General features: G+C 46.7%; 1 protein-coding gene across 1 annotated transcript in view; it reads left to right on the forward strand.

Moving 5' to 3' along the window:
• The window catches only part of LOC124038006 (microtubule-associated serine/threonine-protein kinase 2-like), a 170,438-nt gene that overhangs the window by 26,015 nt on the left and 117,007 nt on the right, over positions 1-27,416 (forward strand). The window contains 1 exon segment of the mRNA XM_046353356.1: positions 12,639-12,670. Coding sequence (XP_046209312.1) covers positions 12,639-12,670 — 32 coding nt within the window.

The following is a 27,416-nucleotide window of genomic DNA, read 5'->3' on the forward strand; positions in this document are numbered from 1 at the left end:
GTGTATACAAATGAAGTAAGGAGGTAAGGCAATAAATAGGCCATAGTGGCGAAGTAATTACAATTTAGCAGTTTATACTGGAGTGATAGATGTGCAGATGAGGATGTGCAAGTAGAAATACTGGTGTGCAAAAAAGCAGAAAAAGTAAAACAAATATGGGGATGAGGTAGGTAGTTGGTTGGATGGGCTATTTACAGATGGGCTCTGTACAGCTGCAGCGATCGGTAAGCTGCTCTGACAGCTGACTCTTATAGTTAGTGAGGGAGATATGAGTCTCCAACTTCAGTGATTCAGTGATAGTTACCTTTTAATTCAAGTGTGCACCTAGCAAGAGGCTATTGTTTAGCGGTGTTTATGTACGGCACATGTGATGGAAGAGTTTGCAAAACCAATAGCCACTGGATTGATGAAAATAATCATGATATAATTCTGCCAGGTAAGCATATGCTACTTTGTAGTTAACATTTAATTAAACAGGTTTTTGGGATAGCCTTTCGGTCTACCAGAATACTTTTTTTTCATTAGCATCATTGCTAACAGCGCACCGCACACACACAGACAAGGGCCTCGTCAGAAAGTTGCAGGAAAAACAAACCACTGATGCTATTTGGTAGGCTACACTGACTGGCAAGACGAGAGTCACTCACTTTAGCGTCACTGTCTGCCAAGCCCTGGCGACATCCTAGGATATCCTTTGGTTTACTTGTCCCGGTGCGATTACCTTGGACATGGCTCAGAGCTACTGTCTGTCTGTTAGGGTCTGTAGGCGGCTTTGTGACAAGGGGATTTACAGAGGGTTGGGTTGGACACTTGATGAAGCCTAGGTCTATGCTCAATAGGGCTTTATCTGTCTACTAGCCAACTACTGTATATGCAGGGTGGGAGTGGTGGGTTTGATGTCATCTTTCACCTGTTAAGTTAATGTTGTTAGTTACGTGTGCATTTAGCTCAGGGCAGGGCCATACTATCTTAAATATCTGTCCACGGTCTACATCAGCAACCCGCCAAAATGTCCTGGGTGAGTGTACTCTACGAGAGCACTATGTGGCACAGCCCACTCTCTTTCCCTGCCCATGTCTCTACTAGTGTGGAAGAGGTGAACAAAATGATTGTTGTCTATCAACAATGACAAGCCACCTGTGTCTGACAACATGGATGGACAATTATTAAGGATGATAGTGGACTATATTGCCCTCCTATCTGCCTACCGGAAAGTATGTGCCCTCGGCCCTGGAGGGAAGCAAAGGTCACCCCGCCACCAAAGAATTGTTATGCAGGTGAGTGAGGACCCAAAAGCGGTTTAACAGAAACAGAGTCTTTTAATGTCCAAACACAGGGAAGACATATATCCTCTTCGGATGTAACGATTGACAAAATAGACAACCCGCAGAGAGGGCGACAAATAAATCATAAAGTCCTCTGATCTTTACAGGAGAGTCCCCTTCTAGCAGCAGAGGAGAATAGCAGGGTTAGCGGCAACAGACTGCTGGTCTCTCCGGGTAGGCGCGGGTTGTAGAGGACAGAGGTACCTGATCACACGTAGCATCTGATGAAGAGGCAGATTACGACAGGACGGGACAAGGGTGAAGCAAACGAGAATCTGACAAAGACAGAAGCAGAAACAGAGAGAGAAATAGAGACCTAATCAGAGGGAAAAAAGGGAACAGGTGGGAGAGAGTAAACAAGGTAGTTAGAGGAGATGAGGAACAGCTGGGGGAAGGAAAGGGAGAGAAGGTAACCTAATACGACCAGCAGGGGGAAACGAAGTGAAGAGAAAGAACAGGAACAAGACATAACATGACAATACATGTCAGTACCCCCCCACTCACCGAGCGCCACCTGGCGCACTCGAGGAGGAAACCTGGCGGCAACGGAGGAAATCATCGATCAGCGAACGGTCCAGCACGTCCCGAGATGGAACCCAACTCCTTTCCTCAGGACCGTACCCCTCCCAATCCACTAGGTACTGATGACCACGGCCCTGAGGACACATGTCCAAAATCTTACGGACCCTGTAGATAGGTGCGCCCTCGACAAGGATGGGGGGGGGGAGGGAAGACGAACGGGGGCGCGAAGAAAGGGCTTAACACAGGAGACATGGAAGACAGGGTGGATGCGACGAAGATGTCGCGGAAGAAGTCGCACTGCGACAGGATTAATGACCTTAGAAATACGGAACGGACCAATGAACCGCGGGGTCAACTTGCGAGAAGCTGTCTTAAGGGGAAGGTTTTGAGTGGAGAGCCATACTCTCTGACCGCGACAATATCTAGGACTCTTAGTCCTACGCTTATTAGCGGCTCTCACAGTCTGCGCCCTATAACGGCAAAGTGCAGACCTGACCCTCTTCCAGGTGCGCTCACAACGTTGGACAAAAGCCTGAGTGGAGGGGACGCTGGACTCGGCGAGCTGGGATGAGAACAGAGGAGGCTGGTACCCGAGGCTACTCTGAAAAGGAGATAGCCCGGTCGCAGACGAAGGAAGCGAGTTGTGAGCGTATTCTGCCCAGGGGAGCTGTTCTGCCCAAGACGCAGGGTTACGAAAAGAAAGACTGCGTAAGATGCGACCAATAGTCTGATTGGCCCGTTCTGCTTGACCGTTAGACTGGGGGTGAAAACCGGAAGAGAGACTGACGGAAGCCCCAATCAAACGGCAAAACTCCCTCCAAAATTGAGACGTGAATTGCGGACCCCTGTCCGAAACGGCGTCTGACGGAAGGCCATGAATTCTGAAAACATTCTCAATGATGATTTGTGCCGTCTCTTTAGCAGAAGGAAGCTTAGCGAGGGGAATAAAATGAGCCGCCTTAGAGAACCTATCAACAACCGTTAGAATAACAGTCTTCCCCGCTGACGAAGGCAGTCCGGTAATAAAGTCTAAGGCGATGTGAGACCACGGTCGAGAGGGAATGGAAAGCGGTCTGAGACGGCCGGCAGGAGGGGAGTTACCGGACTTAGTCTGCGCGCAGTCCGAACAAGCAGCCACGAAACGACGCGTGTCATGCTCCTGAGTGGGCCACCAAAAACGCTGGCGAATAGCCGGGGTGGCCGGCTAACTTGGCAGAGTGAGCCCACTGAAGAACGGCCAGACGAGTAGGAACGGGAACGAAAAGAAGGTTCCTAGGACAAGCGCGCGGCGACGGAGTGTGAGTGAGTGCTTGCTTTACCTGCCTCTCAATTCCCCAGACAGTCAACCCGACAACACGCCCCTCAGGGAGAATCCCCTCGGGGTCGGTGGAGGCTACTGAAGAACTGAAGAGACGGGATAAAGCATCAGGCTTGGTGTTCTTAGAGCCCGGACGATAAGAAATAACGAACTCGAAACGAGCAAAAACCAGCGCCCAACGAGCATGACGCGCATTAAGTCGTTTGGCAGAACGGATGTACTCAAGGTTCCTATGGTCAGTCCAAACGACAAAAGGAACGGTCGCCCCCTCCAACCACTGTCGCCATTCGCCTAGGGCTAAGCGGATGGCGAGCAGTTCGCGGTTTCCCACATCATAGTTACGTTCCGACGGCGACAGGCGATGAGAAAAATACGCGCAAGGGTGGACCTTGTCGTCAGAACGGGAGCGCTGGGAAAGAATGGCTCCCACGCCCACCTCTGACGCGTCAACCTCGACAATGAACTGTCTAGAGACGTCAGGTGTAACAAGGATAGGTGCGGATGTAAAACGCTTCTTGAGGAGATCAAAAGCTCTCTGGGCAGAAACGGACCACTTAAAGCACGTCTTGATAGAAGTAAGGGCTGTGAGAGGAGCTGCCACCTGACCGAAATTACGGATGAAACGACGATAGAAATTTGCGAATCCGAGAAAGCGCTGCAGCTCGACACGTGACTTAGGGACGGGCCAATCGCTGACAGCTTGGACCTTAGCGGGATCCATCTTAATGCCTTCAGCGGAAATAACAGAACCGAGAAATGTGACGGAGGAGGCATGAAAAGAGCACTTCTCAGCCTTCACATAAAGACAATTCTCTAAAAGGCGCTGGAGGACACGTCGAACGTGCTGAACATGAATCTGGAGTGACGGCGAAAAAATCAGGATATCGTCAAGGTAAATGAAAACAAAGATGTTCAGCATGTCTCTCAGTACATCATTCACTAATGCCTGAAAGACAGCTGGAGCGTTAGCGAGGCCGAACGGCAGAACCCGGTATTCAAAATGCCCTAACGGAGTGTTAAACGCCGTTTTCCACTCGTCCCCCTCCCTGATGCGCACGAGATGGTAAGCGTTACGAAGGTCCAACTTAGTGAAAAACCTGGCTCCCTGCAGGATCTCGAAGGCTGAAGACATAAGGGGAAGCGGATAACGATTCTTAACCGTTATGTCATTCAGCCCTCGATAATCTACGCAGGGGCGCAGGGTCCCGTCCTTTTTCTTAACAAAAAAAACCCCTGCTCCGGCGGGAGAGGAGGAGGGGTCTACGCTACCGGCGTCGAGAGCTACAGACAAATAATCTTCGAGAGCCTTACGTTCGGGAGCAGACAGAGAGTATAGTCTACCCCGGGGGGGAGTGGTTCCCGGAAGGAGATCAATACTACAATCATACGACCGGTGCGGAGGAAGGGAGGTGGCCCTGGACCGACTGAACACCATGCGCAGATCGTGATAGTCCTCCGGCACCCCTGTCAAATCACCAGGATCCTCCTGTGAAGAAGAGACAGAGGAAACAGGAGGGATAGCAGACATTAAACACTTCACATGACAAGAGACGTTCCAGAAGAGGATAGAATTACTAGACCAATTAATAGAAGGATTATGACACACTAGCCAGGGATGTCCCAAAACAACAGGTGTAAAAGGTGAACGAAAAATTAAAAAAGAAATGGTTTCGCTATGATTACCAGAGACAGTGAGGGTTAAAGGTAGCGTTTCACGCTGAATCCTGGGGAGAGGACTACCATCCAAGGCGAACAAGGCCGTGGGCTCCCCTAACCGTCTGAGAGGAATGTCATGTTCCCGAGCCCAGGCTTCGTCCATAAAACAGCCCTCCGCCCCAGAGTCTATCAAGGCACTGCAGGAAGCTGCCGAACCAGTCCAGCGTAGATGGACCGACAAGGTAGTACAGGATCTTGAAGGAGAGACCTGAGTAGTAGCGCTCACCAGTAGCCCTCCGCTTACTGATGAGCTCTGGCTTTTACTGGACATGAAGTGACAAAATGACCAGCGGAACCGCAATAGAGACAGAGGCGGTTGGTGATTCTCCGTTCCCTCTCCTTAGTCGAGATGCGAATACCCCCCAGCTACATAGGCTCAGCACCCGAGCCAGTGGAGGAAGATGGTAGTGATGCGGAGAGGGGGGCAACGGATAACGCGAGCTCCCTTCCACGAGCTCAGTGACGAAGATCAACCCGTCGTTCTATGCGAATAGCGAGTTCAATCAAGGAATCCACGCTGGAAGGAACCTCCCGGGAGAGAATCTCATCCTTTACCTCCGCGCGGAGACCCTCCAGAAAACGAGCGAGCAAAGCCGGCTCGTTCCAGTCACTGGAGGCAGCAAGAGTGCGAAACTCTATAGAGTAATCAGTTATGGATCGATTACCTTGACATAGGGAAGACAGGGCCCTGGAAGCTTCCTCCCCAAAAACAGAACGATCAAAAACCCGTATCATCTCCTCCTTAAAGTTCTGATACTGGTTAGTACACTCAGCCCTCGCCTCCCAGATTGCCGTGCCCCACTCACGAGCCCGTCCAGTAAGGAGAGATATGACGTAGGCGATACGAGCTGTGCCCCTGGAGTACGTGTTGGGCTGGAGAGAAAACACAATATCACACTGGGTGAGGAACGAGCGGCATTCAGTGGGCTCCCCAGAGTAACACGGCGGGTTATTAATTCTGGGCTCCGGAGACTCGGAAGCCCTGGAAGTGGCCGGTGGATCGAGGCGGAGATGGTGAATATGTTTCGAGAGGTCGGAGACTTGGGCGGCCAGGGTCTCAACGGCATGTCGAGCAGCAGACAATTTCTGCTCGTGTCTGCCTAGCATCGCTCCCTGGATCTCGACGGCTGAGTGGAGAGGATCCGAAGTCGCTGGATCCATTCTTGGTCAGATTCTTCTGTTATGCAGGTGAGTGAGGACCCAAAAGCGGTTTAACAGAAACAGAGTCTTTTAATGTCCAAACACAGGGAAGACATATATCCTCTTCAGATGTAACGATTGACAAAATAGACAACCCGCAGAGAGGGCGACAAATAAATCATAAAGTCCTCTGATCTTTACAGGAGAGTCCCCTTCTAGCAGCAGAAGAGAATAGCAGGGTTAGCGGCAACAGACTGCTGGTCTCTCCGGGTAGGTGCGGGTTGTAGAGGACAGAGGTACCTGATCACACGTAGAATCTGATGAAGAGGCAGATTACGACAGGACGGGACAAAGGTGAAGCAAAACGAGAATCTGACAAAGACAGAAGCAGAAACAGAGAGAGAAATAGAGACCTAATCAGAGGGAAAAAAGGGAACAGGTGGGAGAGAGTAAACGAGGTAGTTAGAGGAGATGAGGAACAGCTGGGGGAAGGAAAGGGAGAGAAGGTAACCTAATATGACCAGCAGGGGGAAACGAAGTGAAGAGAAAGAACAGGAACAAGACATAACATGACAATACATGTCAGTACCCCCCCACTCACCGAGCGCCAAGAAACCTGGCGGCAACGGAGGAAATCATCGATCAGCGAACGGTCCAGCACGTCCCGAGACGGTCCAACAGGAACAAGAAACAACATGACAATACATGACAAGAATAGCGATGCACGCCTTTTACTGGGTCAAACAGCACACCAATTGTATTTGGCACAAACCATTCACTAAACCCTAAACCTCAACTAAATCTTTGCAATTAATAATGTGGACGTTGAGCAGGTTGAAACTAAACTGATTGATGCAACGGTTAGCTAAGATGGGGAGAGGCCGCAGCCCGTCTGGTGTTCAACCTTCCCAAGTTCTCTCACGTTACCCCGCTCCTCCGTTCTCTCCACTGGCTTCCAGTTGAAGCTCGCATCCGCTACAAGACCATGGTGCTTGCCTACGGAGCTGTGAGGGGAACGGCACCTCAGTACATCCAGGCTCTGATCAGGCCCTACACCCAAACAAGGGCACTGCGTTCATCCACCTCTGGCCTGCTCGCCTCCCTACCACTGAGGAAGTACAGCTCCCGCTCAGCCCAGTCAAAACTGTTCGCTGCTCTGGCCCCCCAATGGTGGAACAAACTCCCTCACGACGCCAGGACAGCGGAGTCAATCACCACCTTCCAGAGACACCTGAAACCCCACCTCTTTAAGGAATACCTAGGATAGGATAAGTAATCCCTCTCACCCCCTCCCTTTAAGATTTAGATGCACTATTGTAAAGTGACTGTTCCACTGGATGTCATAAGGTGAATGCACCAATTTGTAAGTCGTTCTGGATAAGAGCGTCTGCTAAATGACTTAAATGTAAATGTAAATGTAAATGTAAGGTATGTCCGTGAAAAAGCGTGGGCTCTGCTTTCTTGACATCACGATCAACAAAAACAAGTCATTACAGGCCCTGGTCTTGTTGCACCTGGACTACTGTCCAGTCATATGGACAAGTGCCACAAAGAGGACATAGGCAAATTACAATTGGCCCAGAACAAGGCTGGCCCTTAAATGTACACAGAGAGCTAACATCAATGACATGCATGTCAATCTCTCCTGGCTCAAAGTAGAGGAGATATTCACTGCATCACTGCCTGTCTTTGTGAGAGGTATTGGCATGTTTGAAAGCACCCAGCTGTCTGTTCAAATGACTAACACACAGCTCGGACACCCATGCATACCCCACAAGACATGCCACCAGGGGTCTCTTCACAGTCCCCGAGTCCAGAGTAGACTCCGGGAAACGCACAGTACGACACAGAGCCATGACTACATGGAACTCCATTCCACATCGAGTAACTCATGCCAGCGTTAAAATTAATTAAACTACTAAAGCCGGGTGTGCACATAACAATTTTGGCTTTTTGAGATCGGGGACAAAATTGCCATGCCGTTGCCTACTTGGGGCTCACGGCCGTCACCGACGCCCATTTAACCTCTTGATTCTAGCCATCCCGGATCCGGGATCGTGAATACAGCCTCAAGCTCATTACCATAACGTAACGTTAACTATTCATGAAAATCGCAAATGAAATGAAATAAATATGCTAGCTCTCAAGCTTAGCCTTTTGTTAACAACACTGTCATCTCAGATTTTAAAAATATGCTTTTCAACCATAGCAAAACAAGCATTTGTGTAACAGTATTGATAGCTAGCATAGCATTTAGCGTTAGCATTCAGCGGGCAACATTTTCACAAAAACAAGAAAATCATTCAAATAAAATAATTTACCTTTGAAGAACTTCGGATGTTTTCAATGAGGAGACTCTCAGTTAGATAGCAAATGTTCAGTTTTTCCTGAAAGATTCTTTGTGTAGGAGAAATCGCTCCGTTTTGTTCGTCATGTTTGGCTACCAAAAAAAATCAAAAATTCAGTCATCAAAACGCCAAACTTTTTTTCCAAATTAACTCCATAATATCGACTGAAACATGGTAAACGTTGTTTAGAATCAATCCTCAAGGTGTTTTTCACATATCTCTTCGATGATATATTGTTCGTGGAAGTCTCCTCTCTCCTCTGAATCACATGTATGAATGCGCGCAGCTGGAGATTACGCAACAATTTCGACAAAGGACACCGGGCGGACACCTGGTAAATGTAGTCTCTTATGGCCAATCTTCCAATGATATGCCTACAAACACGTCACAATGCTACAGACACCTTGGGGAAATGGCAGAACGTGTATGCTCGTTCAGGGCGCATTCACAGACAATGGAAAACAGCGCCTCAAAAATTTTGCTCATTTCCTGTTTGAAGTTTCATCTTGGTTTCGCCTGTAGCATCAGTTCTGTGGCACTCACAGATAATATCTTTGCAGTTTTGGAAACGTCAGAGTGTTTTCTTTCCAAAGCTGTCAATTATATGCATAGTCAAGCATCTTTTCGTGACAAAATATCTTGTTTAAAACGGGAACGTTTTTTCATCCAAAAATGAAATACTGCCCCTAGTGTTCCAAGAGGTTAATGTGAGCGGGTCACGTAATCTGAGGACTACCGATCCCATCTTTGAGTAGTCCCAGAGGTCCCCTTGATTTTCAAACATGTTTGACTTTCTCGGCTTAAAATCGGCAATGCCCTTGTCGTGTGAGTTGTGCCCGGAACACGTTTTTAGAGCGGTGGTCAGCCATTGCCAATGAGAGCTCTGCCAGAGAAGAAGCCAGATGACGTTGTTTCGCGTCCCCCATAATGTGTAGACTCTCGAGCAGGAGCGATGACCACTTGTGTGTGCGTTTGTACTTGCCTTTCAAGCGTTAATATTTCACTGAAAGGTTCTATGAGGCTGCTTTGAGCCATAGCTCATTCTAAGCTACAATTTAACAATCTACTGACATCCTCACTTCGTAGTTTTTTTTTGCGAGACAGCGTGGCTTCGAGAATCCTCACGACCAAGTGAAAGAGTCTCGTAGTGTGTTGAACCCCGTCTGTGCCACATCGTTTCGTGTGCGCGACCACTACGTTGGCAAGACTTACAACTGCAGGAAGACAGTTGTGTAATGTGAGTCTCAGCGATGTTAGGATTCTGAAAGTCGTGTAGTGTGCACCCAGTGTTATGGAACAACATGGACTGTGAAGAGACACACACACATAGGCAGACACACACGTGCATACTTACGCTACAGGATTTCCCTCGACAAACCTGTACCCCCGCACATTGACTCGGTACCAGTACCCCCTGCATATAGCCTCGCTATTGTTATTTTATTGTGTTATTTTTATAATTTTTTAAAACTTTAGTTTATTTAGTAAATGTTTTCTTAACTCTATTTCTTGAATTGCATTGTTGGTTAAGGTTTCGTAAGTAAGCATTTCACGGTAAGGTCTACACTTGTTGTATTCGGCGCCAGTGACAAATAAGATTTGAATGAATTTTTACACCCACGCTAACACACCACTCTACACACGTACATTTGTGTATTGTTGTAAAGTGGTATTATACATTTAGTGGTCTAATGATGTTATGTGATGTACTGTTTTGTTGGTGCCTTAATGTGCCTTAATGTGTTTGGGCTAATGGGGATCCATAATAAATATAAATCACTATTCCCTTCTCTCTCTCTCTCTCTCGCTGTCATGTCGGTTGGACCTAGAGGAATATTGATGCTTGTGTTCCATCGAGAAGATTTTTTTGTGTGTGGCGGTTACCATCCAAACTGTCAATCCAGCTAATTTCATCATCACCCTGCCTTTGAGATATTACATGACCAGCTGATGTAGGTGCGCTTGTGCGTGTGTTTGTGTGTGTACTTGTGCATGTGTGTCATGGAGATTTTAATAATTTATTTTGGGGGGGGGGAGGTGAACATCCCCACTCTAGGATGTGTGGCAGCACAGCCACCCCCACACACACACAAACACACACGCAGCGGCAGCCCTAATGCAATCAGTCTGCCAGAGAAGAGATGCTGAGAGCAATCATTTCACATTACAGGGCTATGCGTGGGTGGCTGGTTGGTTGGCAGAACGTACCCCCTTTCTCTTCCCCCTTTCCTCTCTCCCCTCCCTGTTCTTCCCTCTCTCCCTCGGCCAGGCTTCAGCCCATCACCCCTTTAATAAAATCTTCCCTTGTTTCAGATTGTTTGATAAGACTGTATTGATGGCAGTCTCCTATCCTGTTTTGTCTCAATGTTACAGTGTTACCTGGATTAACCCCACCATCACCATCTCTCCTCCTCCATGAGTCTGGGTACTATACCCAGTCCCCTGATAAGATCTATATATCAGGCACCCTGCAGAGCTCTCTAGCTGAGCTCTGAACAGCATCTGTAGGGAGGCAAATTGAGTTGAGGCCTCCCGGCCCTCAGAGAGTTAGCTAGAGATAGAGGGGAAGCAGATGTGTTACGGGGCTCTGTAGCACACAGACACACACTGTCGATGACATTAGTCCTGTGTTCTGGGCTTCTAATGGAATCAGGCTGTTTAGTCCTGAGAGCTATGTTGTTGTTTATCTAGACTCCCTAGAACACACCGAGTGCTGACACTTACTCACACTACACATCATGAAGCGTAGAGACACACACACATATATATTTTTTTCTCCCACGTACTGTCCTCTCTTTAAACTCCATATCTCCGTTAGCTCACTAATAATTAACAATAACAATAGACACTAGAGAGAGAGAGAGGGTGAATGAGAGAGAGAGAGCGAGAGAGCTTCTGCTCGTCTGACAGTGATGTGGAGACAGCCATCCCGAGTCCGAGTCCGAGAGAGGGATGGAGAGTGAGGTTGAGGACGCCAGCCAGCAAGCAGACTGACTGTATCTATGCAGAAGTGCTCCTGTCACTAACTAAAAAGTAGGGTTCTGCCCGCTATGTGTACGGTCCGTGTTCATATTTGACTATCAAGCAGAGAGACCGGGAGGGAGCGAAACAGGCAGTGGGCTTGAAAGATACACCGCGGTCGGGCAATGTGGAGCAGCAGATGCCTGCTCCCTTCATCGATCTGTCTTTATGACAAGGTCCATTTTCCCCTTCAGTTATGTTCTCTTTTGCCCTGGGGGTTACGACACAACTCCAACCCGAGGCACTTCCACCCCCGACGTGTCCTGTCGGGTTCGGAGCCTGTTAGAGCAAGCCCACTCTTGTGTTTATCTGTGTGTGTGTGTCTGCCTGTCTGCCTGTCTGTCTAGTGGCTATCTGATTCAAAACACACACACACACACAGCCCATCGCGAGTGTGTTGCTGATGGTAAACATTGTCAGGGGTCCAGGTGACACACACTGTTGGGTAGGTGTTAGTGTTCTGTTGTCACATAGAGAGATCTCACACCCACCCAGTAGACACCACTGTGATCATGTTCATATCTATTTCATATCAACACAAACCTGATATTATAGCTACAGAATCATTGTCCTCTCAGCAGAGAGTGGTTTCTCCAACTTGGCCCATGCTATTGTTAGTCCCTTGAGAACTGCCGGTCTGTTGGACACTCAGGTCAAGGGTATTTCAAATGACCTTACGATGGAAATAGCCTGCCTCTAGGTTGTGTTTTTACACTGAATACAGTGCAAGCTGTGACTACCACTCATTGCCATTAAAACATAAACCATGGATCAGCTGAATGTTGTGCTGTGCCACCACTGTAAGGAAGACATTGCTATTTGCTTTTGCTACTCAACAAATTCAGATGGTGACACAGTGCCACCTAGTGCCATTTTCAGGGTTTTACACACGCTTCCTCACTGGACGTCAAGCAACACTGTGTACATGGGATTTTTATTTACGTCCCAAATAACAAACAACTTTAACACTGTATATCTCCATGTGTCTAAATGATGAGTACACTGACATGTCCTCTCTCTCTCTCTCTCTCTCTCTCTCTCTCTCTCTCTCTCTCTCTCTCTCTCTCTCTCTCTCTCTCTCTCTCTCTCTCTCTCTCTCTCTCTCTCCCTCTCTTTCTCTCGCCAGAGCCTCTCTCTCTCTCTCTCTCTCATGTTTTGTCTTATATCATCTTGTCATTTTGCTGCATCTCTCTCTCTCTCTCTCTCTCTCTCTCTCTCTCTCTCTCTCTCTCTCTCTCTCTCTCGCAGAAGGAGCTCAGTCTTCCGAGGAGGGGGAGTTTGTAAGTATCCATAGCCGATCCATCTCTATTCTTGATTCACTTCTCCAGCCTTGCCAAGGGCAGAGGCGTCTTTCTCTCCGCCCGTCTGTAAACAGGAAAGCCTCTATGGAGAGTTGCACTGAACCGGGCTCTGTGGAACCCTGCATTGTGTGTACTGGGACTGGGATTGTGTGATTGTGGGATTGTGTGTACTTCCTGTGAGACTCTTCCTGTGCTGAGGAGGATTTGACGCTTCAGGGTTGGGCCAGATACTTGGGCCCGGTCTGCGAGCTTCTCCATCCAAGGGTGGTTTTTTAAATGTAGGATTATTAAAGGCTACACTGAAACCGCCATTGGTTGGGCTCTCTAGATCTCTGTCGCTAATGTAAGAGAGGGGAGAGAGGGATCTGCTGATGGAAAGATGATTCGTCTAAAAGAAAATGTGATAAGAGGGAAGTCTGGATAGAGAGAGGAGGAAAAGGGGACCACTGTAACCAATCCGTGCTCTCCCGGATCGACTCTGGGCTCCAGAGGCTCTCTCTTTGTCTCGTTCATTTTCACTTTTACGGTCGTATCACAAACTGCTCTGTCGTGGCACTATGCAGACAGGGCGGCAGCATATGAGGTAGCATGTTATGGGAGTGGGCGGGCGAAACGAGCGGGCGGGCGTGTTAATTCCACAGGGAATTACACCTTTAAAAAAAAAACTTTTTTTTTTTTTTTTTACACCATAGACTTTCTGTCTCTTTGTCTCCGCGGACACACAGCACATCCCATTGGTGATTCAATTCATTTCCATATTCCCATTGTCAGAATCCTGTGTCTCCTCTAACCCCGTGCATCACACGGTGAAGGCATACCTCAACATGTCCGTGAGGTATCCAGTTTAACGTTGACCGTTAAAGTGAAAGCTTTGCCATTTGGATGTTGACGTGGCAAAAGATGCTTCTGCAATTCCATCAAAGTTGTCAAATCCCCACCTTGACCGTGACAGTACGACGAACTGCCTTGTCAAGAAAGAGAACAGTACAGTGAGGTCTGAAGGGTACAAGTGGAAGCTCATTGGGACGGGGCCGAACAGGCCTGTAGCTTAGCGTCCACAGTGGCTCTGCTCTGCTCTGAAAAGTAACCCAAACACAACACAAAAGTTGTATCTTTCATCTCTTATTTGCCACAGTGTCTTTGAAGCCCTCGTGAGAATGTATGCGCTCACTTGACCGGTGAGCAGAGCAGAACAGAGCTGGGAGATTCCAGGCAGCTTTTGGGCCAGTGTTTGGGCCTCCCTTGTGTATCAAGAATGGTCCACCACCCAAAGGACATCCCGCCAACTTGACACAACTGTGGGAAGCATTATGGTCAACATGGGCCTGCATCCCTGTGGACCGATTTCAACACCTTAACGAGTCCAGGCCCCTGCTACAGCAGCAGTGATAGGAAATGTTAAATATATAGTTTTACTTCACTCATGTCCTCTTGCTCTCATGCTCGCTCCCACACACACACACACACACACACACACACACACACACACACACACACACACACACACACACACACACACACACACACACACACACACACACACACACACACACACACACACACACACACACACACACACACACACACACACACACACACACACACACACACACACACACACACAAACAAAGTTTCATATCCTGTAGACAGTGGTCATACTTCAGTCCACTAATCAGGCTGGATTAGTTTAGTGATGCTCCAGCGCTAACCTTAGCAATAACCATAGCCCCTACTGTAGCTTCTTTGATCCAGACCCATTGTCCCTGTCCCTGACCAGGTATGTGAACTGCGTTTAACCCCTACATAGGCAGGCTCCCTCACCAGGGACACTTGTGTCCCTCTGATTCCACAAACAGAGATTGGGTATTGGAGAGAACAGGGAGATGAGGGGTAGAGAGAGGAGGTGGGGGGCTAGCTAGCCAAAATAAGGCAGGGGCGACAGCTGCACCTCCCACAGGGTCTTGTGATAACATGAGAATCCTCTGTGCCTGCCCACTGGGCGTGTTAGTGCTGTGTCAGTGTGTTCTCTCTCTCTCTCTCTCTCTCTCTCTCTCTCTCTCTCTCTCTCTCTCTCTCTCTCTCTCTCTCTCTCTCTCTCTCTCTCTCTCTCTCACTCTCACTCTCACTCTCACTCTCACTCTCACTCTCTCTCTCTCTCTCTCTCTCTCTCTCAGTACTCTACCGCTCAGACAACACCAGTGAGAGTGACCGTAGCTCAGGCTGTATGCCCTCTCTCGCTCGCTCTCTCTCTCTCTCTCTCTCTTTCTCTCTGGCTGAAGAAGCAGTTACCAGGGTCAAGCTCTCCATTTGGACACTACTGTTTGACAGTCACAGAGCGCAGTCAAATCTCCAGGACACTGCAGAGGCATAGGACAAACTGACAAGTTATCCCCAGGATCGGGGCTCTTAGCTTGGGGATACTGCCTGTGGAGGATTTATGTGAGGCTATTCGAACCAATGCTGACCTATACTTGACCTGTGTGTGTGTTCAGAAGACAGGGGGCTGCTTGGAGAGTGTTTCTGAATGGTTTGATGTTGTTATAGCTGGATCAGTGTTTGTTAGAGAGATGGATAGTGTCTATGTGTTAGTGTGTGTGACTCAGCAGCAGTGATAAGCTGTTATGAGCCCTGGTCTTTGTCAGTACAGAGCACTGAGAACACTGTAGCCTAGATACCTGACATTCAGTGCATTCTGGAAAATATTCAGACCCCTTTACTTTAAAAAAAACGGTTTCCACACGTTACAGCCTTATTCTAAAATGGGTTAAATACTTTTTTCCCTCATCAATCGACACACAATACCCCATAATGACAAAGCAGAAACATTTTTTTTTAACTATTCACACCCTTTGCTTTGAGACTCAAAATTGAGCTCAGGTGCATCTTTAAGATGTTTCTACAACTTGATTGGAGTCCACCTGTGGTAAATTCAATTGATTGCACATGATTTGGAAAGGCACACACCTGTGTTCCCACAGTTGACAGTGTATGTCAGAGCAAAAACAAATCCATGAGGTTGATTGAATTGTCTGTAGAGCTACGAGACAGGATTGTGTCAAGGCACAGATCTAGGGAAGGGTACCAAAAAATGTCTGCAGCATTGAAGGTCCGCAAGAACACAGTTGGCTCCATCATCCTTAAATGGAAGAAGTTTGGAACCACCAAGACTCTTAATAGAGCTGGACGCCCGGCCAAACTGAGCTGTCGGGGGAGAAGGGCCCCCTCAGGGTGGTGACCAAGAACTTGATGGTCAGAGTTTATCTGTGGAGATGGGAGAACCTTCCAGAAGGACAACAATCTCTGCATCACTCCACCAATCAGGTTTTTATGGTAGAGTGGCTAGAAGTAAGCCACTCCTCAGTAAAAGGCACATGACAACCCGCTTGGAGTTTGCCAAAAGTTCCAACAGGACAACAACGACCCTAAGCACACAGCCAAGACAACGCAGGAGATGCTTCGAGACAAGTCTCTGAATGTCCTTGGCCCAGACTTGAACCCGATCTAACATCTCTGGAGAGACGTTCTCCATCCAACCTGGCAGAGCTTGAGAGGATCTGCAGAGAAGAATGGGGACAAACCCCAAATGCAGGTGTTCCAAGCTTGTGCTGTCATACTCAAGAAAACTCAAAGCTGCAATTGCGTCCAGAGGTGCTTCAACAAAGTACTGAGTAAAGGGTCCGAATACTTATGTAAATGTCATATTTCAGTTGTAGTTCAATTTTTTTTGCTCAATTTTTTTTTTGCTGTGAGATTACGGGGTGTTGTGTGTAGATTGATGAGCGGGGGAAAAAAAAAATGAATCCATTTTAGAGCAAGGCTGTAACATAATGAAATGTGGAAAAAGTCAAGGGGTCTGAATGCTTTCCGAATGCACTGTGCCTGTCTGTGTACTGCCCAGTCCGCACCCCACGACCTCTTAAGATTGACAGCTTGATTTTGGATTGTGTTACACACACACCATTACTCACTCATACACACAAGTGTGCCTGCACACACACATAGACACACACAGTTACGTATACTCATTGTGTGTTATGAAGGACTGGTCAGTGAGGGCTTTGTAGTGTTGTTTTGAGAGGAGGTGAGCGGTCAGCTCATTGGCCAGCATGGCTTTGATGGACAGGTGGCAGAGTCCACTGGAGCGACACTGACTTTCACCCTGAGCCCACCCCTTGCTTTACCGTTGCCATTGGAAACATGATGAAGAGGAGGAAGGAGAGGCCAGGAGCTCCCGACCTGCGCATGCAGTAAGACACACTCACACACACACTGACCACAAAGGGTTAACTGACCCTACTGTATGTGTGTGAGTCTATGCCCTTTTTGTTGTGGAGCTGTAGTTCTGAGAGTCGAGTGATGGGCCCGGCAGCGTCAGTTTACACCCCCTCCGACACATACAGTGCACACACACAGCCACGGAAACACAGATCAGCACTCAGGCAGAGCGGAAAAACTGGAGGAGAGGTGGAGGGAAAGTGAGGAGGTAAAGAAAGGGGGGAGATTAGGAGGAGAGATTAGAGGAGAGGGAAATCCTACATTCGCAGAGGGGGGTGGGGTGGGGTGGGGGGGGGGTAATTTGAATACCAGGTTACTGCCCAGTCATACACGCATACACAGTCATACACACACAGCAGGCTGCTGCCAGGGTTATAATTCTCACACATTCTGGTCACTCGCCAGGAGGTCCAGACCTGTTTTAGACTAGTCCCATATGGCTCCTCTCTACCCAGCCTGCCAACAGCCCTGCCCTTCCAAGTGTTGACTCCCAGTCCGTACCAGCCTCAGAGCAGAAGGCTGAGTGATCCACTGCCTGAGTACACAGCCACGCTTTTGCTTTCTTTATCAAAGCTTGTATGGAATGAAGTTAGGTTAGTTACTCGTCGTACAATAGTTAGTGTTGGTGGTGATTGTGTGGCGATTTTAAAGCCCACTGTTGTTTATCAGACAGTACTCTCACCTTCCCGCTATTCTTCCATTTCCTCCTTCCTCCCATCTGCCCGTCCGTGGCAAACTGTAGAATCTGGCCGGCCGCTCAGCACCGCTGCCATGGCAACAGCAGCCTCCTGCAGCACCTGCTCTCTCCCACCTCACTCCCGCCGTCCTTCCTCACCTTTCCTCATCCCAGCCCTCCCTCCTCCTCTACTCCACCTCTGCCCACCCAGAGGGCCCACTGTCAGCCCCTGTCCACCAGGTGGTAAACCCCTTCCTCTGGAGGTAAGACTGGTTGGGTCCGTGTGTCGACTGGTGTTGGTATGGGTAGTACTGGCATGTGTTTATGACCCGGTCCCTTAACTCCGAGAGTAACAGTTCCCTTAAAGGACAACTCCGCCGCTTTTAACATTTGGTTTGTTATTATTAAGTATTTAGTGATATGTTACACAGGTTTAGTGTAATTGTATGATTTCATGCCTATTGACTGTGTAGTGATGAGCTAAACCGGGAACATGCTTCTTTGTGACGTCTCTGATCCCAGAGATGACTAATACAAGAAATTATGGGCAGTCATTTTCAATGATCTATATAACTCCTTGCTATATGTTGTTCTGTTTTGTCTTTGTCTAATAACATCTGTAAATATTTTATATATATGCTCAAAACCTATAGAATTGTATTTCTAGTCAGCTTGCTACAATCATTTGCTGTGTTCAAGGCTCAAACTCCCATGATTCCATCACCCGCCGAAGTTACAGCTCCGGCAGCCATTGTGCCCTTTCCAAATAGTCTATATTTTCAGTCTGAGAGACTAGGATTCCGTAATGATTTGCCTGTAAATGCCATAATAAATGTTGTGTTCTTCTAACAGTCTACATGTTGTTTGGACTGTTGTTTAAGGAAGTCACCAAGATGAAATGTAGTTGTTATTGTTGAAACACTATTATTTTAGATGTAGCAGTTGGGCTAGCTAGCATGCTAACTAGATACAGTAACTCTGTGTTATGGTTTGCGTAGGTAGTTAGCATCTAAATTTGAATGATTTTGAAGTGTATTGCAGTTGATTGGTGACAAGGACAAGGACATGAACATATATTCAGCACGACATTCATGCAAGCATTACAGAAAATTTACAACCCAAAAAGTAATGTGAAATGCACTCATAACTTGTGACATAAGCAATATATTTAGACTAAGCTTCGTCTGGGCTTGATAGCCAGCTAGGGAGATGAAATGCACCCTGGGAATCATGGTATGCTGTCGACTTGGGCAACACAGAAGCTTCAAAATGACAAAAACAAGGAATCGTGCAGTATGACTAACAAAAACAATACAACTTCAAAATGTGTATCAATTCTTAAGTAGTGCATAATAATTGGTTAGAACGTGTCAGAATTGTCCTTTAAGACATGTGTGTACATGTGTCTGTTGAGGAGTGTGAGAGGGAGACAGAGGGAGAGTGTACTAATACCAAACAAGAAACTAGCTGATAGCACTCTAATGTTAAAGGCCCTCTCATAAAAGGCATCACATTCTGTGTGTTTAAGACCTTGAGTATGTGTGTTCAGACTAGGTACAGTAAGCATATGTGTGTTTGTAAAGCAGAGTCAGGTTAGTTGTACTCCTGAATCACTACACAAAACCTATTCGTGCAGTAGTGACTATGTAGAGACTTGTAGGGATTGTGTAGTGAATGCACTGCTCAAGATACTCAAGTAGAGTTTTGTTGTCGTGTTCAGTAGGAAAACAGTACTGTTTGAGTAGTAAGTAGAGATTTCTATTACTTGATGTTGGAAGTAAATAAGTAGTCCAAACACTACAGCTTTACTGCACAGGCTTGTCTATAGCAGTGGTTCCCAAACTTTTTATTGTCCCGTACCCCTTCAAAACATTCAACCTCCAGCTGCGTACCCCCTCTAGCACCAGGGTCAGCACACTCTCAAATGTTGTTTTTTTGCCATCATTGTACGCCTGCCCCACACACTATACGATACATGTATTAAACATAAGAATGAGTGTGAGTTTTTGTCACAACCCGGCTTGTGGGAAGTGACAAGGAGCTCTTATAGGACCAGGGCACAAATAATAATATAATAATAATCAATAATTTTGCTGTTTATTTAGCAATCTTACATATAAAACTGTTTTTGTTCATTGAAAATTGTGAATAACTTACCACAGGTTATTGTGAAGGGTGTGCTTGAAAGGATGGATGCACATAACTCTGTAATGTTGGGTTGTATTGGAGAGAGTCTCAGTCTTAAATCATTTTCCACACACAGTCTGAGCCTGTATTTAGTTTTCATGCTAGTGAGGGATTAGAAATCCACTCTCACATAGGTACGTGGTTGCAAAGGTCATCAGTGTCTTAACAGCACGATTTGCCAAGACAGAACCCCTTGTTGCAATTTCGATGAGGCTCTCTTGATCAGATATCGGTAAGTGGACTGGAGGCAGGACATGAAAGGAATAACGAATCCAGTTGTTTGTGTCATCCATTTCGGGAAAGTACCTGCGTAATTGCGTACCCAACTCAATCAGGTGCTTCACTACATCACATTTGACATTTGTCCGTAAGCTTGAGTTCATTTGCACACAAAACAATCATTCAATGATGGAAAGACTTGTGTGTTGTCCTTGTTAATGCAGACAGAGAAGAGCTCCAACTTCTTAATCATAGCCTGAATTTTATCCCGTACATTGAATATAGTTGCAGAGAGTCGCTGTAATCCTAGATTCAGATAATTCAGGCAAGAAAAAACATCACCCAGATGGGCCAGTCGTGTGAGAAACTCGTCATCATGCAAGCGGTCAGACAAGTGAAAACTATGGTCAGTGAAAAAACTTTAAGCTCATCTCTCAATTAAAAAAAGAAAAACGTGTCAACACTTTGTCCCTTGATAACCAGCGCACTTCTGTATGTTGTAAAAGCGTTAGCAATTGCTTGCACGTTGCTCGTTACCACTCCACTATGTCTCCCTGTCATGGGTTTTGCACCATCAGTACAGATACCAACACATCTTGACCACCAAAGTCCATTTAATGTCACAAAGCTGTCCAGTACTTTACAAATATCCTCTCATGTTGTCCTGGTTTCATGGGTTTTGCAGAAGAGGATGTCTTCCTTAATGGACCCCCCATGAACGTAACATATACCAGGAGCTGTGCTTAGGCCTGTTGACACATCCAGCTGTAACGCATAGAATTCACTGGCTTGTATGTGAAGCAGTAATTGTTGAAACAAAACATGCCAATTGAAAGATAAGCCACAGGAGGTTTTTGAGCGAGAATTAAGACGACTTTCGAATATTAAGACATGTATAAAAGCAACAGATACCATTAATGAGAGCGGGCTAGAAGCGTATGGTGAGCTACCGAGTGGCTAGGACAAGGCAAGCCCAATACTATTGTGGAGGACTTAGGTCCAACGTCTCTGTCTGTTGTTCCGTGCTTTCCCCGGTAAGGGGGCAGTAGCTCTTCGGCTGCATCAGATTCACAACTGTCAGTGTCCATGCTAGCTGGGCTAACAACATATGTAGAATGACTGATGCTAGCATTGGATGTGCTCGTGGAAGCAGAACAACTTGTGTCGTCGACAGGTGCAGGTGTAGTACTGCTGGAAGTGGCAGTACTACCAGTAGAGCTGGTATGTGTCTCTATGGAAGCAGAACAACTTGTGTTGTCGACAGGTGCAGGTGTAGTACTGCTGGAAGTGGCAGTACTACCAGTAGAGCTGGTATGTGTCTCTATGGAAACAGAACAACTTGTGTTGACAGGTGCAGGTGTAGTACTGCTGGAAGTGGCAGTACTACCAGTAGAGCTGGTATGTGTCTCTATGGAAACAGAACAACTTGTGTTGACAGGTGCAGGTGTAGTACTGCTGGAAGTGGCAGTACTACCAGTAGAGCTGGTATGTGTCTCTATGGAAACAGAACAACTTGTGTTGACAGGTGCAGGTGTAGTACTGCTGGAAGTGACAGTACTACCAGTAGAGCTGGTATGTGTCTCTATGGAAGCAGAACAACTTGTTGTCGACAGGTGCAGGTGTAGTACTGTTGGAAGTGGCAGTACTACCAGTAGAGCTGGTATGTGTCTCTATGGAACGCAGGCCTTCATTTGTTTAACCATTTATCCTTTTTGGAGCAAACGGAATGAGCAGCAGCTACGTTTGGCTCCATACGGACCGTTGGTGGAATTCCAGCGAGAGAGTAACGGTTAATGTGATTGGATGTTAACTATTTGACTAACCTACCTGGTTAATGTGATTGGATGTTGACTATTTGACTAGGCTACCTGGTTAATGTGATTGGATGTTAACTATTTGACTAGGCTACCTGCATTTGACATTGTGTTGCTATTTCACTGAATACTAGATGCTTTAACTTTATTTTTGGCGGTGAAACAAGGCTAAAAAAAACTCACCCAAATGAATAACCCTGTTGGAAAATATAAATGGACTGTTTGAAAATGTGAATCACATTTGTATTTGGCATACCCCCGACAGCATTGGGGTACATGTACCCCAGTTTGGGAATACCTGGTCTATAGCAATCAGGTAGGGCTTTTTACTACTCAATGTAGGTTGTAAATAAGTATCACAACACTATAGCCAGACAAAACAGGAAGTAGTTGGCTGTAGGACAATCCTGAATGTAGTCGTCTTCCGTCCTTTGTCATCCTGTCTGTCATAGCTATTCTGCTGACACCATCTGTACGTTTGACTTTCCGATATGTTTAATGAATACTTTCATGTCTTTGTTAATTTTTTTTTGCATAACTTTTTTTAACACAAACGATTGCAAGCCAAACAGTCTTAGCTGTTATCCATTGTCATAGAGATTGTTGTCCTTGTTGGGGCGGCAGGTAGCCTGGTGGTTAGAGTGTTGGGCTGGTAACTGAAAGGATACTGGATCGAATCCCTGAGCTGAAAAGGTAAAAATCTGTCATTCTGCCCATGAGCAAGGCAAGGCATCTAAAAGTAATGGAATGTAATCAGATTATGTTACTGAGTTTGGGTAATACAAAAGTTACAATACTGATTACAATTTTGGACAGGTAACTAGTAACTGCAACGGATTACATTTAGAGAGTAACCTACCCAACCCTACTAATAAGTATGTGTGTTTGTATGCAAATGTACAGTATATTCATATTGGTATACTTACCCATTCTACTTACCTCTTAACCTGTTGCCAAGGAGGCTCTCAACATAAGAAGACTGGAGGCCGTTGTTTATGAGATTAACATTGTTTATCAGATGTTTTTCTGTGTTGTCTTATGTGACCTCTGTTAGCAGATGATTGGTAACGGCTTATAACTGGTTGTATCTTCTGCTTGTCTTTATTTTCTGAAAGGTTATGTGGTGGAGAAATGTGGCTGCAACAAAAAAGAGGATCTGAAGATAGTTAAATCAAAGGTGAATGAAGACAAGGCCTCAAAGGGATTAAGAGAAAAGTGTAAATATTTCATAGGTATTTCAAAATAAAAAGAATAGTGTTTGTATAAGCGTGTAATTTCTTCTTTGGTGATACAGCTACAGTTAGAACAATTAGGAAATAAAATGTGCACTAGTCCACTAGTGACACAGTAGTAAAACAACAAGATGTCAATAGTGGTTTTGAGTTGGCAAACAGAAGTGAATGTTTTCGATAGTAATTCAAAAGGGTTTATGTAGGAAATGAAAAAGTAGCAGGGGCAATTCAGTTGTGATCAGTAGTGACACAACACTACACACACAGATGGCACGGCACTAGTAATTCAATAGGGATTGAGTAGACATACAGAAGTGGCGTGTAGGCATTGTGTAGTCATTCAATAGTAAACATGTAGGAACTGTGTAGGTTTTAAGTTGTAGATACCCAAAATCTCAGTAGGTACACAGTAGTCATTTAAGTAGGAAATATGTAGTGTTAGTAGTGAAACGTCCCAATTTATCACCCATTACTACATAAATGATTACATACATTGGTGTTGTGCAGATCAAAGGAGCTGATGTGGACTACAGGAAATGGAGGGAAGAGCACTCCTCCCCCATACTCATCGACACACGGCTGTAGTGGAGTGAATCAAGAGCTTCAAGTTCCTCGGTGTCCACAACACTAAGGAATTATCATGGTCCACACACTCCAAGACAGTTGTGAAGAGGGCATGATAACATTTATTCCCACTCAGGAAGCTAAAAAGATTTGGCATGATCCTCAAAAAGTTCTACAGCTGCACCATTGTGAGTCATCTTGATTGGCTGCATCGCCACTTGGTATGGCAACTGCTTGACATCCAACCGCAAGGCGCTACAGAGGGGTAGTGCGCATTGCCCAGTACATTACTAGGGCTGAGATCCCTGCCATCCAGGCGCTCTATGCCAGTCGGCGTCAGAGGAAGGCCCTAAAAATGGTCAGAAACTCCAGCCACCCAAGTTATAGACTGTTCTCTCTGCTACCTCGCAGCAAGCGGTTCCGATGCACCAAGTCTGGAACCAACAGGATCAGCTTCTACCCCTAAGCCATCAGACTGCTAAATTAGTTCGTCCAGGTAGCTATTGGCAGTGGTGGAAAAAGTACCCAATTGTCATACTTGAGTAAAAGTAAATGACTCAAGTAAAAGTGAAGGTCACCCAGTAAAATACTACTTGAGTAAAAGTCCAAAAGTATTTGCTTTTAAATAAAGAATTTGCTTTTAAATATAATTAAGTATCAAAAGTAAATGTAATTTCAAAAATATATTTCAGGAACCAAAGTAAAAGTACAAATAATAAAATGTTCTTAAATTAAGCCAGCCAGAAAGCTTCATTTTTGTGGGGTTTTTTTTTACGGATAGATGGGCACGCTCCAACACTAAGATATCATTTACAAATGAGGCATGTGCTTAGTGAGTCCGCCAGATCAGAGGCAGTAGGGATGACCAGGGATGTTTTCTTGATAAGTGTGTGAATTAGACCATTTTCCTGTCTTGCTAAGCGTTAAAAGTGTAACAAGTAGCAAGTAGGGGAGCTCACACAGTATCTGCATTGATCTTTTTTGACTCAAGGCTGTTGCTACTGTTTATTATCCATCCTGTTGCCTTGTCACTTTATCAATACCTATATGTACATATAGGTGGCAGGTAGCCTAGTGATGTCATGTTTGTCATTTATTATCATGTCTTGTCCCTGTGCTCCCCATTCTATTCGTTTCCCTCTGCTGGTCTTATTAGGTTCTTTCCCTCTTTCTATCCCTCTCTCTCCCCCTCCCTCTCTCACTCTCTCGCTCTCTCTTCTCTCTATCGTTCCGTTCCTGCTCCCAGCTGTTCCTATTCCCCTAATCATCATTTAGTCTTCCCACACCTGTTCCCGATCCTTTCCCCTGATTGGAGTCCCTATTTATTCCTTTGTGTTCCGTTCCTGTCCCGTCGGTTCCTTGTTTAGTATTCACCGTGCTGTGATTGTGTTTCGCCCTGTCCTGTCGTGTTTTTTGCCTTCATCAGATGCTGCGTGTGAGCAGGTGTCTCAGTCAACTACGGCCTGCGCCTACCCGAAGCGACCTGCAGTCTGTGGCCGCTTCTCCTGTTATTCCCCTCTACAGACTAGAGGATGTCTGTTATTCCCTGTTTGGACTTGAATAAACTCTGTTTCTGTTAAGTCGCTTTTGGGTCCTCTTTCACCTGCATGACAGAAGGAACCGACCAAGGAATGGACCCAGCGACTTCAGACGCTCGTAACACTGCCGTCGAGATCCAAGGAGCCATGCTCGGCAGACACGAGCAGGAATTGTCTGCTGCTCGCCATGCCGTGGAGAACCTGGCCGCTCAGGTTTCCGACCTCTCTGGACAGTTCCAGAGTCTACGTCTCGTGCCACCTGTTACTTCCTGGCCTGCCGAGCCTCCAGAACCTAGGGTTAATAACCCACCTTGCTACTCCGGGCAGCCCACTGAGTGCCGCTCCTTTCTCACGCAGTGTGAGATTGTGTTCTCTCTCCAACCCAACACATACTCTAGAGAGAGAGCTCGGGTTGCTTACGTCATTTCACTCCTTACTGGCCGGGCTCGAGAATGGGGCACAGCTATCTGGGAGGCAAGGGCTGATTGCTCTAACAAGTTCCAGAACTTTAAAGAGGAGATGATTCGGGTTTTTGACCGTTCAGTTTTTGGTAGGGAGGCTTCTAGGGCCCTGGCTTCCTTATGCCAAGGTGAACGGTCCATAACGGATTATTCTATTGAGTTTCGCACTCTTGCTGCCTCTAGTGAGTGGAACGAGCCGGCGCTGCTCGCTCGTTTTCTGGAGGGACTCCACGCAGTGGTTAAGGATGAGATTCTCTCCCGGGAGGTTCCATCAGATGTGGACTCTTTGATTGCTCTCGCCATCCGCATAGAACGACGGGTAGATCTTCGTCACCGGGCTCGTGGAAGAGAGCTCGCATCAACGGTGTTTCCCTGCTCCGCATCGCAACCATCTCCCTCCTCTGGCTTTGAGACTGAGCCCATGCAGCTGGGAGGGATTCGCATCTCGACTAAGGAGAGGGAACGGAGGATCACCAACCGCCTGTGCCTCTATTGCGGAGTTGCTGGACATTTTGTTAATTCATGTCCAGTAAGAGGCCAGAGCCCATCAGTAAGCGGAGGGCTACTGGTGAGCGCTACTACTCAGGTCCCTTCATCTAGATCTTGTACTACTATGTCGGTCCATCTACGCTGGACCGGTTCGGGTGCTACATGCAGTGCCTTGATTGACTCTGGGGCTGAGGGTTGTTTCATGGACGAAGCATGGGTTCGGAAACATAACATTCCTTTCAGACCGTTAGACAAGCCTACGCCCATGTTTGCCTTAGATGGTAGTCATCTTCCCAGTATCAAATTTGAGACACTACCTTTAACTCTCACAGTATCTGGTAACCACAGTGAGACTATTTCTTTTTTGATTTTCCGTTCACCGTTTACACCTGTTGTTTTGGGTCATCCCTGGCTAGTATGTCATAATCCTTCTATTAATTGGTCTAGTAATTCTATCCTATCCTGGAACGTTTCTTGTCATGTGAAGTGTTTAATGTCTGCCATCCCTCCCGTTTCTTCTGTCCCTACTTCTCAGGAGGAACCTGGCGATTTGACAGGAGTGCCGGAGGAATATCATGATCTGCGCACGGTCTTCAGTCGGTCCCGAGCCAACTCCCTTCCTCCTCACCGGTCGTATGATTGTAGTATTGATCTCCTTCCGGGGACCACTCCTCCTCGAGGTAGACTATACTCTCTGTCGGCTCCCGAACGTAAGGCTCTCGAGGATTATTTGTCTGTGTCTCTTGACGCCGGTACCATAGTGCCTTCTTCTTCTCCGGCCGGGGCGGGGTTCTTTTTGTTAAGAAGAAGGACGGTACTCTGCGCCCCTGCGTGGATTATCGAGGGCTGAATGACATAACGGTTAAGAATCGTTATCCGCTTCCCCTTATGTCATCAGCCTTCGAGATTCTGCAGGGAGCCAGGTGCTTTACTAAGTTGGACCTTCGTAACGCTTACCATCTCGTGCGCATCAGAGAGGGGGACGAGTGGAAAACGGCGTTTAACACTCCGTTAGGGCATTTTGAGTACCGGGTTCTGCCGTTCGGTCTCGCCAATGCGCCAGCTGTTTTTCAGGCATTAGTTAATGATGTTCTGAGAGACATGCTGAACATTCTTTGTTTTTGTCTATCTTGACGATATCCTGATTTTTTCTCCGTCACTCGAGATTCATGTTCAGCACGTTCGACGTGTTCTACAGCGCCTTTTAGAGAATTGTCTCTACGTAAAGGCTGAGAAGTGCTCTTTTCATGTCTCCTCCGTTACTTTTCTC

This window comes from Oncorhynchus gorbuscha, linkage group LG06 (assembly GCF_021184085.1).
Source record: "Oncorhynchus gorbuscha isolate QuinsamMale2020 ecotype Even-year linkage group LG06, OgorEven_v1.0, whole genome shotgun sequence".
Taxonomy (NCBI): Eukaryota; Metazoa; Chordata; class Actinopteri; order Salmoniformes; family Salmonidae; genus Oncorhynchus; species Oncorhynchus gorbuscha.